The sequence below is a fragment of the Amyelois transitella genome, chromosome 5 (assembly GCF_032362555.1).
Source record: "Amyelois transitella isolate CPQ chromosome 5, ilAmyTran1.1, whole genome shotgun sequence".
In the NCBI taxonomy this organism is placed as follows: Eukaryota; Metazoa; Arthropoda; class Insecta; order Lepidoptera; family Pyralidae; genus Amyelois; species Amyelois transitella.
Genome location: NC_083508.1, coordinates 10,836,006 through 10,849,042, shown reverse-complemented (window position 1 = coordinate 10,849,042; position 13,037 = coordinate 10,836,006). Strand labels below are relative to the sequence as shown.

The window sequence follows — 13,037 nt, the reverse complement described above, 5'->3', positions numbered from 1 at the left end:
GGCGCGTCGTCGATGAGTGAAATGTCGTGGAAAAGATAGGAGACAACATTTGTAAGGCAAACCAGTGTTATATGACAGGTATGCATATCTCCAATGGTTTGGGAACCTTGGCAGACTTAAATGCTGGCTCTAATAAAATTATCAAAGTGGCTTCTTATTGGATGTAAGCAATAAAATAAAGACAAAATGTATGCATCAACATACAAAAAAGGTGAAGTAAAAATTCATTAATAGATCTTATACAACTTTAGACAGGACAAAATTCAAAAGAGTTGCAAGTTGTTGTGATATCACATAGAGTTAGATAATTAGATGAAGATGTCACGATATTATTGTGAGATGTTTTACTGACATGATAAGTATCCGTCAAAAACCGCTAGGAATCATCTTGACAGACAAATGATATAAGTACACAGACGCTTTTACGTTGCAGATTAAAAATAATTAAGAAAAATAATTATTTTTCTATAATTTAAATAGTAAAATACCATTGTAAACGCTTTTAAAATTTTCTTCATTTTGATATTTGATAGGCTATACGATCAAAGGTCTTTGAACTCATTCTAGTTGCCAATTTTCCATTGTCGTAAAATAACTAAAATCCGATCTAAAAGTGCTAAAGGCAACGTATGTAATGGTTTTTATTTATCTATTTTTTCATATCTATTGTTGCCGATTTTCCTGCGTATATATGAAACGTACAACTTACGCTCAATATTAAGAACTAGCTTTTGCACGGGGCTTCGCTCCCATGGGAATTCCCAGAAGCTTATGTTATTCATAAACGTTTATTCTATCTGTGTAACAAATTTCGTCAAAATCGGTCAGAACTTTTAAGTTTATTTGTTACGTAGGTTACGTTCAAACGTACCAGAATAATCTATCTTTGCACTTTATTATTAATATTACACCTATATTTTCATTTTACACCCAAAATATAAACAATCAAGATATAATGCTAGTTATATTTTGGGTGATGTAAATACGATCGGCAATTTTCCTTTCACCTAAAATAATATCTGCCATCATATAAATTGCGTTTTTTTTAGGCGATGGGCTAGCAACCTGTCACTATTTGGATCGCAATTCCATCATTTAGCCGAGCAGCTGAACGCGGCCATTCAGTCTTTCCGGGACTGTTGGCTCTGTCTACCCCGTGAGGGATATAGATGTGACTATATGTATGTATATAGATGTGGTTCAACATTCCAATTTCCACATAATCATTTTCAGCCTTGAATTTATGGATCGCTTTTACGCGTCACGTCCTTCCATTATAAAATCAATACACATCGATTGAACTTGTATTATTTATGAGTTTAATCAGAGGGTAATGTGTACAGTACACTTGAAAAAATTCTTTTCAAACGTGACCCATTATTCACTAAAACTCTGATGATCTTCCTGCGCCACCAGGCCGTGTCTCGTGAACCGTGATAGTAAGGCAGGTGAAATCTTCATAGAGGATTTATTTCTGTTACACATACCTACATAAAATCACGCCTCTTTCCCGGAGAGGTAGGCAGAGACTACCTCATTCCACTTGCCACGATCTCTGCATACTTCCTTCTGCATATTTCTGTTATCGATAAAAACATCGATAATAAAAAAAAGGGCACGTGATTAATATTAAAGGGCGCTCTCACACAACAAAAGGTACTTTTTTCTTTGCTGTTTTCATAGGCAGGATATCATACCACTTCATAGCTTGTGTACGTGGAGTTGTTTCAAATAAATCGTTCATTCATTTATTAAATTATTTTTCATACATACCTACATACATACATATCATCACGTCTATATCCCTTGCGGGATGGACAGAGCTAACAGTATTGTCTTGAAAAGACTGAAAAGCCACGTTCAGTTGTTTGGCCTAATGATAGAATTGAGATTCAAATAGTGACAGGTTGCTAGCCCATCGCCTAAAAGAAAAATACCAAGATTATAAGCCTAACTCTTAGTTGCCTATCTCTTAGTCTTAGTTCTTGTAGACGTGATAATAATTATATACGTTTCAGTAATACGGAAATCTTTATTCGCTATCCGAATCGCACTTATCCGTTTTTTTTATATAATATTAATATTTCTTCATACTAATAGCAGTGGTAAAAAAAATATTTCTTTACAGTAACACAACACTAAACCGCTGTATCTCATCATAACATGGCACTTCAAAACGTGGCACAACTGGCACACAAAATGTAACGGAAGTGCCATTAAACCCGTTGCCAAGATCTGGAGATCACGGCGGCGGCTGAAACCTGATTGTATAACATTTGTTTTGTGTTGATGCTGTAAACCTAACGTTATATTTACGTTAAAGTCAAGGTGCAGGTACATATATGTATATTTTAAATTTACAGAACAAGAGTCATTAAATAAATGGTATTATAAAAGAGTAGGCATCAAATTTAGGCAAATAAGTTATTAAGGAAATATTAGTTAATCAATTGGGGGTGTTTTCGTTTGAAATTCCATTCCCATTTTTAACAGACTTCAAAAATGGAGGAGGTTCTCAATTCGATTGTATTTTTTTTTACTTTAGATTCTTTTCTTAGAAAGTTGATGCAGACTGAATACCAAGAGAAAAATAAGTAATAGGCTTCAATGTTTTAATAAAATAACAGACTTATTCGTTATTTTTTAAATTAGTTTTTCTTACTGCTTGAAAGCGCATTTTTTTTTTGTTGAAAAGTTAAAGTTAAAGAAAAACTTGTTATTTTTACGACATTTTCAACGATTTCTGATGTCTAATTTTAGAAGTTAAGATTCAAAATAACTGCGCAATCACAATTTCTCTACAAGCAAACGAAATTAGAAGCGCCATATATCTAAAATTAAAAATGTCAAAAGAAAACCAACATTAATCGTTTTTTTGCCGCCATGCAAAATTGGGCGCTGAAATTGAGCAATAATCTTGTGAAAAAGTAAATTATAATAACCCAGAACAAATTACATTCAGAATGGCCGCTGACAAGGTAATTTAACACGAGATATTTAAATTCTCAAACATTCTACATTATTGTAGTACAGTATAAATAAAAACCCCGGAACATTTGATTTTTGGCTCACGACAAATTTATGTCAATTATTTTAAATTTTAAATAAGAGATTTATCTTGTTCAAAACTAAAACTTGAGAATACCTACTTTATAATAATAAAATTATAATGGCTCTAGTCTATAGTTCGTCTCGGAATTAAGCAAATATCTTTTAGGTATCTCACTTTCGCGTTCATATCCTGAAATTTTGCATTTCAATACATAGAAGTTCACTCAACACACAGTTTTGAGTTCATTTGGCACGGTGACTCTCGGTTTGGAAGTCTTGCGATCCCATGATGCCCTCAAAATAGCCAGAAAATATACGGGGGGGGTTTTAGTGCATAGGCTGGAACACTATAGGTCTCACACTCTCCCAGATGTGTAAGAGCCAGGAGGTCGTCCGTAAAACGGATTTCAACTTTGATAACCATAAAAAGAATGATTCTCGAATTAGGATATTAATTTTGATAACCAAAAAAAAAATGAGTCTCGGTTTTTAATCAATCATAATCCTGAACAGTTTGTTTTAATTTATGTATTAGAGTTTGCTTACCCGTTGGGTATGTCTGCGCTGAGCTGGTCCAGCAGGGAGTCCACTGTGGGTCTCGAAGATGCTGGGCTGGTAGCACCATTCGTTCTGGCATATCCATCGCCAGCACCTGAAATTAAAATAATTTATAAGTTTTCCGTGTACTGAATATAATAACCCAATTTTGTAGCTGAATGGACTTTTGGATCACTTTTGAGTGACTTTTGTTGTAAGTCAAGTGACTTTTGTGTTTGAGGTTAACGGTTAAATTTTCGTACAAGTGTCGCTCTCATTTCCAAAGGTTTCTTCTTTCATTTATTATTCTTATTTTCATAACAGGCTTTTACAATAAACAAAACAAACCACAGATTTTAATAGTAATAAAATGGTAAAATGTTAAATCAGATCAAAATCTCATTTCATTATTTTACATATATGTAGCTACAAGTGCAAACTAATGAAATTTAAAAAACTACATAAATAAAATTCCCGTTATTCATGTTTACATACTGAAAACACGCGCAAGTACAAAGGCAGCAGACGTTTGCCACTAATTAGGAAAGAAGCCAAACAATAATGAAAATGTACTGTATTTCTGTCGCTGAGACTAAACGGTGTAAATGAGGTATCATTAACTTATACATACATAATAAAATATTATAAAGCTGAGGAGTTTGTTCGCTTGTTTGTTTGAACGCGCTAATCTAAAGAACTACTGGTTCGAATTAAAAAAACCTTTTTGTGTTGAATAGACCATTTATCGAGGAGAGCTTTTGGCTATTTAACATCACGCTGCAACTATAAGGAGCGAAGAAATAATGGAGAATGTGAAAATAAAACAGGGAAGTTATTAATCCTTGAGTTCTTCAATGATGCCCAAAATAAATATTCCACGCGGACGAAGGCGCGGGCACAGCTAGTCATAGAATATAATCAATAGTGATGGCAATGGACTCCGAAACAAAATGTCGTGTGTTTAAATTCACATGTGGCATGTTGTCAGAATGCATGCCAGCTGAAAATCCATAATTTAAGACGGATTAGACATGGCCGCTCATTAGGGGAGGAACAATATTAGCATTTGCACAGAATTAATAGCGATGCGCATGCGCATGGCAACTAACAGAACACTGTACTGTAGTGGATTTAGAGAGCGAAATTCTTGAGACTTAACTATTAAGAGCTGTGGCCTGAGAAAGACGGGGGATTTTTATTGAATAAAAATTTCTTTTTATTACATACCTACGCGTATTACACACTTTTTTTTTTTAATTTTTATTACGCAAGATCTTAATCACATAAATGCGGTTTTCTCTGATGTGTTAGGCTTGGTCCTTAAAAATTGCAACATAGTCGGTCAGATTTTATGTGTTGAGATTGTCGGCGAAAGAAGTCGCGGGTGACAGCTAGTAACACATAAGGCTACAATTTACATGTGGAAGGGTGGAAGCATAGTACCAATATATTTTTGATACTTGTAGAGACAGATAATCATAGTAATATCCTTTATTTTCAATATGAATGTAGCAGAATAGGATCACTCCATCTCTTTCTCATGGATGTTGTCAAAGGCGACTAAAAGATATGCTAATAAACTTGGGATCCTTCTTGTAGGCGATGGGCTACTCGTAGGAACCTGTCACTGTTTATATCTCAATTCCATTATAAAGAAGGAACGTGTCGGTCTTTGACTGTTGGCTCTATCTACCCCGCAAGGTATATAGACGTGGTAATATATATGTATTCATGTAGCAGAAAATTCAACAATTTCTATACAAGTTTGCAAACAAACTGTACATCGTGTGCAATGATCTATTTTTGTTAGATGGTCGGATGGCCTTGCATGTCAATATCTGCGATAGGTTAACTTTTTTCTGTTATTCCAGTAATCATGTTTACTTTTTTAAACGGTTTTATTTAGCTCACCCCGTTTGTTTTATTTATTCTTGGGTCAAATTTAGTAATTCAAATTTCACCCTCTTCCTGTCAACCGATTAATCTGAAATTTTGTATACACTTTGGATTTTGGTGACAATATAATTATGTTTATTCATTATCATTATAAATTCAAGATGGCCGCCGTTACAAAATGGCGGATAATTTAGGTTTCATTAATCCCATCAATATGGGTATCAAATGAAAGGGCTCAACAAGCAGAATACAATATACTATAAAAAATTGAAATCCAAGATGGCGGCCTCTACAAAATGGCGGATAACTTAGGTTTTATCAATCCAATCAACATGGGTATCAAATGAAAGGTCTCAACAAGTAGAATACAATTTACTATTCAAAATTAAAATCTAAGCAGTGGGATAAAATGTAGCCTATGTTACTCCTGAAGGTTAAGGCTATCCCTGTGCCAAATTTCATTCAAATCGGTCCAGTAGTTTTTGAGTTTATTCATTACAACTAAAAACTAGAAAATAAAAATAGGTAAAAACAACTTTTTAAGTTAAACGGTTTTATGTTAAACATACATTGCAATGTTTAATATAAATGTACTAAAAACCAAAAAATAATAAAATAGATACAGTCGTGGGAATTATAAACATATGCATAGACTAGACTAAAATAAAACCGTGGGGCACGTCAATTGTCTACAATCGTTGATTAAAATGTTTATTTTGTAATGTTACACTATAATTAGGCAGTTGTTCAACCGACAACGATGGACGTGTGATAAGTAGGGCTAGAATGTGGAAACAAGTTAGCAAGCTCGATTAAGCGAGTTTTAGGGTTTTATAATGTTGAGCGAGTAGTACTTTTATCATAAGTTTTGTCGATTAAAGACAAACTACGAGCAGTGAAACGATTCCTCGCTAGCCAGCAAAATAGTAAGTAATTTGCGCACCGTCTGCGGGCCAACTGCCTAACGACGAATTAAACGATTCTTCTATCGCACATTAAGTCTATAATTTGTAGACAATTGACGTGCCCCACGGTTTTATTTTAGTCTAGTCTATGCATATGTTTATAATTCCCACGACTGTATCTATTTTATTATTTTTTGGTTTTTAGTACATTTATATTAATTTTTATTTATATATTTATGTACATCAAGGAAAATGATGGGGCATGATGAGAAAAGAACGTTTTCTGATTGAACTGAGTCTAGGATGTTTATCTATATAAAATTTTGTATCGTTGAGTTAGTATATCGTAACACAAGTCTCGAACTTACTTCTAGGCTAACTTAATTAGTGTAATTTGTCCCGTAAATATTTATAATGATTTATTTATTATTTATTATTATAACAGTTCAACTCTCTGTGGTTAACTTTGCAGAGTTACAAGTTCTAAGACACTCACCATTCCTGTCGGCGTAGTTCTTGTCATAACTGCCGTATCTAGCGTTGCTCAGGTCATCCAGAAGCGTGTCCAGCTCCGAAAGGTTCCCCCGCTGGGTCCTGCCGTATCCGGCTGACTGCGAGCCGTAACCGGCCTGATTGCCGTACTGGCTGCTGTTGTATTTCACTGGTATCACTTTCTCGTGCACTGAACTTGTGTTCTGGTACGTTGGCTGTGGACAAATATTACTGTCAGTTGATTTCACAAGTTCGTTCATAAGTACAGTCAACCGCATATAATTGCCTGTATTAGCTCGTCTTAGTGTTCCGTGCAATGGTATAGGGTAACTTGACGTGCAAAGTGCGATGACTGCGCAACTAACCGTACGTTAGGTTACCCTACACGGTAGTCTAAGACGAATTGACAGTGAATTTGAGTAGGTTGATTTTATGCTTTTGATTGTACGAAGATGTCTGAGTATTGTGCAATGCAAATTAAAAATATTTTTGTTTTATTCTAGAAATACGCGGGAGTAATTACAGACTATGTATTTAATACTAATTAAATGCGAGAGTAAGTTTGTTTGTTTTCTCTGACGCGTTATCTACTAAACCAATCTTCTTGAAATTTCGCGTATATACAAGTATAATTAAGAGTCTGGACTAGGACTTTGTTACCCTTTCATTCCGGTAAAAACGATAGTTCTCGTGGGATTTGCGAAAAACCTGTGTTATTTTGAAGGTGGCGTTAAGTTCGTCGCTTTAGTGGGTTATATTAAAATAGTTGCTTTTAGTAAGTGGCCCCCCTAATTTCATCACTATTTGTAAGTGGCGCTAAATTTGTCGCTTTTTGTAAATTGCGCTAAATTCGTCGCTTTTTGTAAGTGCCAGTTTTGTAATAAACAACTGACGCCTAGAGACATCTACTGCGTTTCTATGAAACTATTGGCATTGAACCTACCATTGGACGCTTTCCAGGTCTTTAGGAAATAACAGTAATAATCCTTTAAAACAACAGATGGCGCTATTTTTAATTATGAAATATCCCGCGTTTAACTAAAATTTCCGTTCTAGTAGGAACTACCAAGTTTCATCCAAATCAGTTTAGTAGTAGACCTGTTAAGTTAAGGGGATAACAAACAAACAAACTGACTTTTGCATTTGTCAATTGTTTCGGGGTTTTTCTTTAAATTTACTATACATATTTATTGTCTTAGGGCACATCAGGGATTCCCCCTTTAAAATCGTGCACACACTCCCAAATACGTATCACCTTGACTGATAGCACTTGTCAATATTCAATTGAGTAAATTTACTAGACCAATTACGATAGTTTGCTGTTAAAGCGTACGTCACTGCAGCCAGTATGAGACATTCGAATCCAGAACAAAATGGCGTTCGGAATGGTAGTCAGATACGTCATGTGTTCCGCAATTCAATGATGAAACTTTGTACATTATAAACATACATACATAAAATCACGCCTCTTTCCCGGAGGGGTAGGCAGAGACTACCTCTTTCCACTTGCCACGATCTCTGCATACTTCCTTCATTTCAGTGCTGTGTGGTTCCCGGCACGAATACAAAAAAGAATAGGACCACTCCATCTCTTTCCCATGGATGTCGTAAAAGGCGACTAAGGGATAGGCTTACAAACTTGGGATTCTTCTTTAGGCGATGGGCTAGCAACCTGTCACTATTTGAATCTCAATTCTATCATTAAGCCAAATAGCTGAACGTGGCCATTCAGTCTTTTAAAGATTGTTGGCTCTGTCTACCCCGCAAGGGATATAGACGTGACTATATGTATGTATGTATGTTCCTTCATTTCATCAACATTCATAACTCTCTTAATGCAAGCTCGGCGGTTTCGGGTACTTTTGACCTGACCCATTACATTATAAAGCACATGCATATTTAGTTCTTTATCTTATCTAGCGTTAGTACCGGTTACATCTTCACCTTTCTGGAGTAGAGCCTAGGGTGCGCCTTTTTACCTACCTATTGTTCAATTCTATCATTAAGACAAACAGCTGAACGTGGCCTATCAGTATTTTCAAGACTGTTGGCTCTGTCTACCCCGCAAGCGATATAGGCGTGACTTTCCCGGAGTGGTAGGCTTCTGATATTAGTAAGGTTGGCTGGAAGAGATTGCTTAGCGATAAGTCCGCCTTTGCTAAACATATTCATAATGTTTGTGTCTACTAGAATTTTAATTATAACAATAATTAAAATTAATGGTGATTAAAATCTTATACAACTACATACATTATCAAAACTATGATGACATGCTAATGCTACTAATATTATAAATGCGAAAGTTTGTGAGTATGTCAGGATGTCTGTATGGATGTATGTTACTCTTTCACGCAAAAACTTCTGAACCGATTACGATGAACTTTGGTATATGGGTAGCTAAAGACCCAGAATTACACATAGGCTACTTTTTATCCCAGAAAATCCCGCGGGATTGATAGGGTTTCCATGCGGACGAAGTCGCGGGCGGCCTCTAGTCTCATATAAAGTTGAACAAAGAGGGGAAAATTACGAATAAAATACTTACAGACGCAGGCTTGTGATAATCCGAGCTAATATTCCTCGATCCATTTATAGACCCATATCCCGTAGACGTCGGGGAGCTGAGGCTGCCTCCAGGGGAACTTAGGCGTCCAGGGGAAATTCGGCCAGGGGAGGCAGTTCTGCCTGGAGAACTGCGGCCGCCAGGGGAGGCAGTCCTGGCACCAGGGCTGCCAACTCGGCCGCCAGGGTTAATCGAGTTCTGGAGGTCGGCAAGCAGGGCATCTGAAATAGAAATTGATGGAAAATTAGTTCAGTTACTTATCAAAACAACAGAAAGCGCGCGGTGTCAATAAATGAAGTTTTATACAATAGCTAATTTAATTACTCTGTGACCAACCACCGAACTGTCACTGTGCCGTGTGGTTACCGGCACTAATAAAAAAAGATTAGAACCACTCAATCTCGTTGCCATGGATGTCGTTAAAGGCGACTACGGGATAGGCTTATAAACTAGGGTTTTTTCTTTAGACGATGGGCTAGCAACCCTTCACTTTTTGAATCTCAATTCTTTCATTAAGCCAAACAGCTGAATGTGGCCTATCAGTCTTTTCAAGACTGTTGGCTCTTTCTACCCCGCAAAAGATATAGACGTGATTATATGTATGTAATTGTGACTGTAAAGTTAAAATTTCATCTGTGTTTAAATAGAATGAATGTGTTTGTTCCATATTACAGGATAAATTTCAATATAACATATTGACGTACATCACATACTGTGTATTTATTATGCATGACATCATTGATTAAACTAATTAGTCTTTATATGAGACGGCTTTAAGTCCGGCTTGTACAATAAAACACGGGAATTTTGACTATTGTTTGTTATTAGTGATTTGTTTAAAATTTTAATAAATACTAAAACTAGAAAAGAAATCGACATCAAACACTTCAATCATTCAACTGTCTCATCATTCTTAAACTTGTCGTAAACGTAAAAAGAAAATTGTTAATGTAATGTAATGTTTGCAGTTTCGTTGTTGAGTTTCGTTATAAGCATAAGTGCTTATTAAAGAAACACAATTTGTAGGTATAACGTCAATAGTTGCATACAACGCTCAAATATATAAATAATAAATTTACTTCTACCAATATCAATACTCGGTAAGTTTCAAATACCTAACGGAACAAAAATAATCGATTAAAAAAAAAACAAGACCAAATGCACAAAAATCTTGAAAATTAAAGAATTGAAGATACTGCAAATTATGAACACAAAAAAGGCTAAAAGCCGCCTTATCTGAAAAATGCCCTAAGACCTTAAGCTCAGTAGAGAAAAAAGACTTGTTATTTTCAGGTTGGAACTACGTAATGTTTTAATTACGAAGAAAAAGACAAAATAAAACCATCCCAGATAAAAAACAAAACTTAATACAACTAGTTTTAAATATGATATACTCTCTTTTTCAGAATTAGAATTAGAAACGTGAAAAATCTTCGAGAGCTACTTACTTGGATATTAAAATTTAGTACACACTTGAAGAACCTTTATTTGTTCATTACTTTATTTGCCAAAAACTAGTTTACATTTTGGGTAAGTTCAACGACTTTATCCTTCTTGGTAAAACCCCTCCGACCTCGAATATAAGGTTATGATTTAGTAGTCATCCTATTTTGCATAACACAACTATTGACATAAGTCTTATCGGACACCCACGCATGCAGTTGTTTTCTTGACTGATAAAGTTTGTTTAAATACATACATCAGTTTGAATCCACTCAGAATTTGAGATTTAAAATCTATTCAATTTGACCAGAGACTTTTCAAGAAAAAGAATAGTTAAAAAATACAAATAGTTGTAAAAATAGTTGAAAATATGCATATGAAATTATTGTTTTTATGTAAATACCTTCGACAGTCTCATGAATAGTTGGTTTAAATTGTGCAGTCTTCTCTCTAGCTTGGACATACTCATAGACATCTTCATAATCCGAATTTAGAGTCTTCTTAACATCAACAGATTCATAAATATCTTCATAATCAGAAAACACCCTAGGTGGCTTCGGAATTGGGTTGGGCTTCAATATTTTTCCATACACATCATCATTGACAGTATAATGCGTGCTTGTATTTTTAGTATTCGAAGGAGATTTCAATATTTTTCCATAAACGTCATCGTTTACGGTATAATGTGTACTCGTACTTTGTCTGTACATAATGACACTCGAAAGTTAAGGAATATCACTAGCAGCTAAATCGCGCGCGTTACTGACTGGAGAAATTTGCAAGCCACGCCGTATAAAAGAAAAAAGAACTGCAAGGGCAAAGGAAGGGATTCTAAATTTAAATATCTTTTATCCTTAGAACGTGCAAAGAGGCGCGGGCGGCGCTCTTATGGACTAATGCGGTACTGATTCACCTCCGGTAAGCGCTTGCAAAAATCGCGCAACTAATATAATATTATTGTGTTCAACATTGATGATTCTCTTAACGTAGGCTCGAAGCGCCTCGTGGCTGCGCCGTGTATGCTAATTATGCGATAAGTGTCAATATGGTAATTTAATAACATAGCCGATAGCTAGCGATGCAACAAAAGTAGGGTGTCTATTCCTTCGTGGCGAATAAGGGACAAAGGTTGAGACATATCTTACATATTTGGGAGATAAAAGTATTGAAAGGTTTATAGAAAGCCTATGAACACCAGTGTATTTCAAGATGCTGAAATGATGCTGATAATTTTACAAATAATTCGTGAAGGGTGTTCGATTGCTATGTCCTTATTTTAATCAAAATACTGACTAAAAGGTTTAAATCACAAAAAATGGTTAGACATGTTTAAATGATAGCACCATGTATAACAAAATTATGGATAGTCTTATTTGAAACTTAAATAAAAACGAAACACACACACACATACACACACACAAATGAACTGCCTAGGTTAATTTTAACAGCAAAACCCAATGAGACTTGCGCCTGCAATATCCGTCAAAGCAACTAAACGCTAACAGGACGCCTGTGAATAAAATGCAAACAGGAGTATTTATATAATCGTTCGTATTGCAATGGCAACCGATATAACTGATTTAACGAAGACTAGCCCGATGGAAAAATGTATAAGATAAAGCTTATACATTTTTCCATCGGGAGCATATTTTTTAAACCATGTAATAAAAAAGTAATTAGAGTTCGTTTAAAGTGATTTGGCAAAAGTTGCACAAACATGGGTATATGAAATTATAGAAGAAATATCAGAAATTAATAGCCAATAAATGTGACGACAGAGAGTGTAAAGCACGCAAAGAAGAGAGAGAAAAGAGTAGACCAAGTTGATAAGTTTTAAGATACCAAACAATCATTGACTAAAATTAAAACTCGATGTCTTGATCACATTTTATCTAAGGTCGTAAATTTTATTTATAACTGGTGAGTTATACTCTTTGTGGCAAATAGTCGTAAACAATGCAACGTTATAAGTCTGCGGTCCGAACCCTCACCGCAAGGTTATCTGACAGATGACACTTGGGCACTTCTTACTCATTTCTGATCATTATTTGTTTAATTTTTTTCTTGCCTCAACTAATTTTGTCTTAATAAAATTTAATCTTTTTTTTTAATTTTATCGAACTGCCTTCAGGTTCGACCGACTGCCGAAA

The 13,037-nt window shown here is 35.2% G+C and overlaps 2 protein-coding genes across 7 annotated transcripts in view; both read right to left on the bottom strand.

Annotated features, from left to right (window-relative positions):
• LOC106134506 (CD63 antigen) overlaps nucleotides 1-13,037 on the bottom strand; it is a 515,731-nt gene that overhangs the window by 448,705 nt on the left and 53,989 nt on the right. The window lies entirely within an intron of this gene.
• The window catches only part of LOC106134517 (paxillin), a 51,889-nt gene that overhangs the window by 11,821 nt on the left and 27,031 nt on the right, over nucleotides 1-13,037 (bottom strand). For 4 of the 6 annotated variants that reach the window (XM_060944490.1, XM_060944489.1, XM_060944491.1 and 1 more), the window contains exons 2-4: nucleotides 9,427-9,665; nucleotides 6,886-7,096; nucleotides 3,598-3,703 (exon numbers count right to left, since the gene is read on the bottom strand). In XM_060944490.1, coding sequence (XP_060800473.1) covers nucleotides 3,598-3,703; nucleotides 6,886-7,096; nucleotides 9,427-9,665 — 556 coding nt within the window. Of the gene's footprint in view, nucleotides 1-3,597; nucleotides 3,704-6,885; nucleotides 7,097-9,426; nucleotides 9,666-11,290; nucleotides 11,756-13,037 lie in introns of those variants that run through there. The other 2 variants (XM_060944486.1, XM_013334596.2) reach the window with 2 other exon arrangements.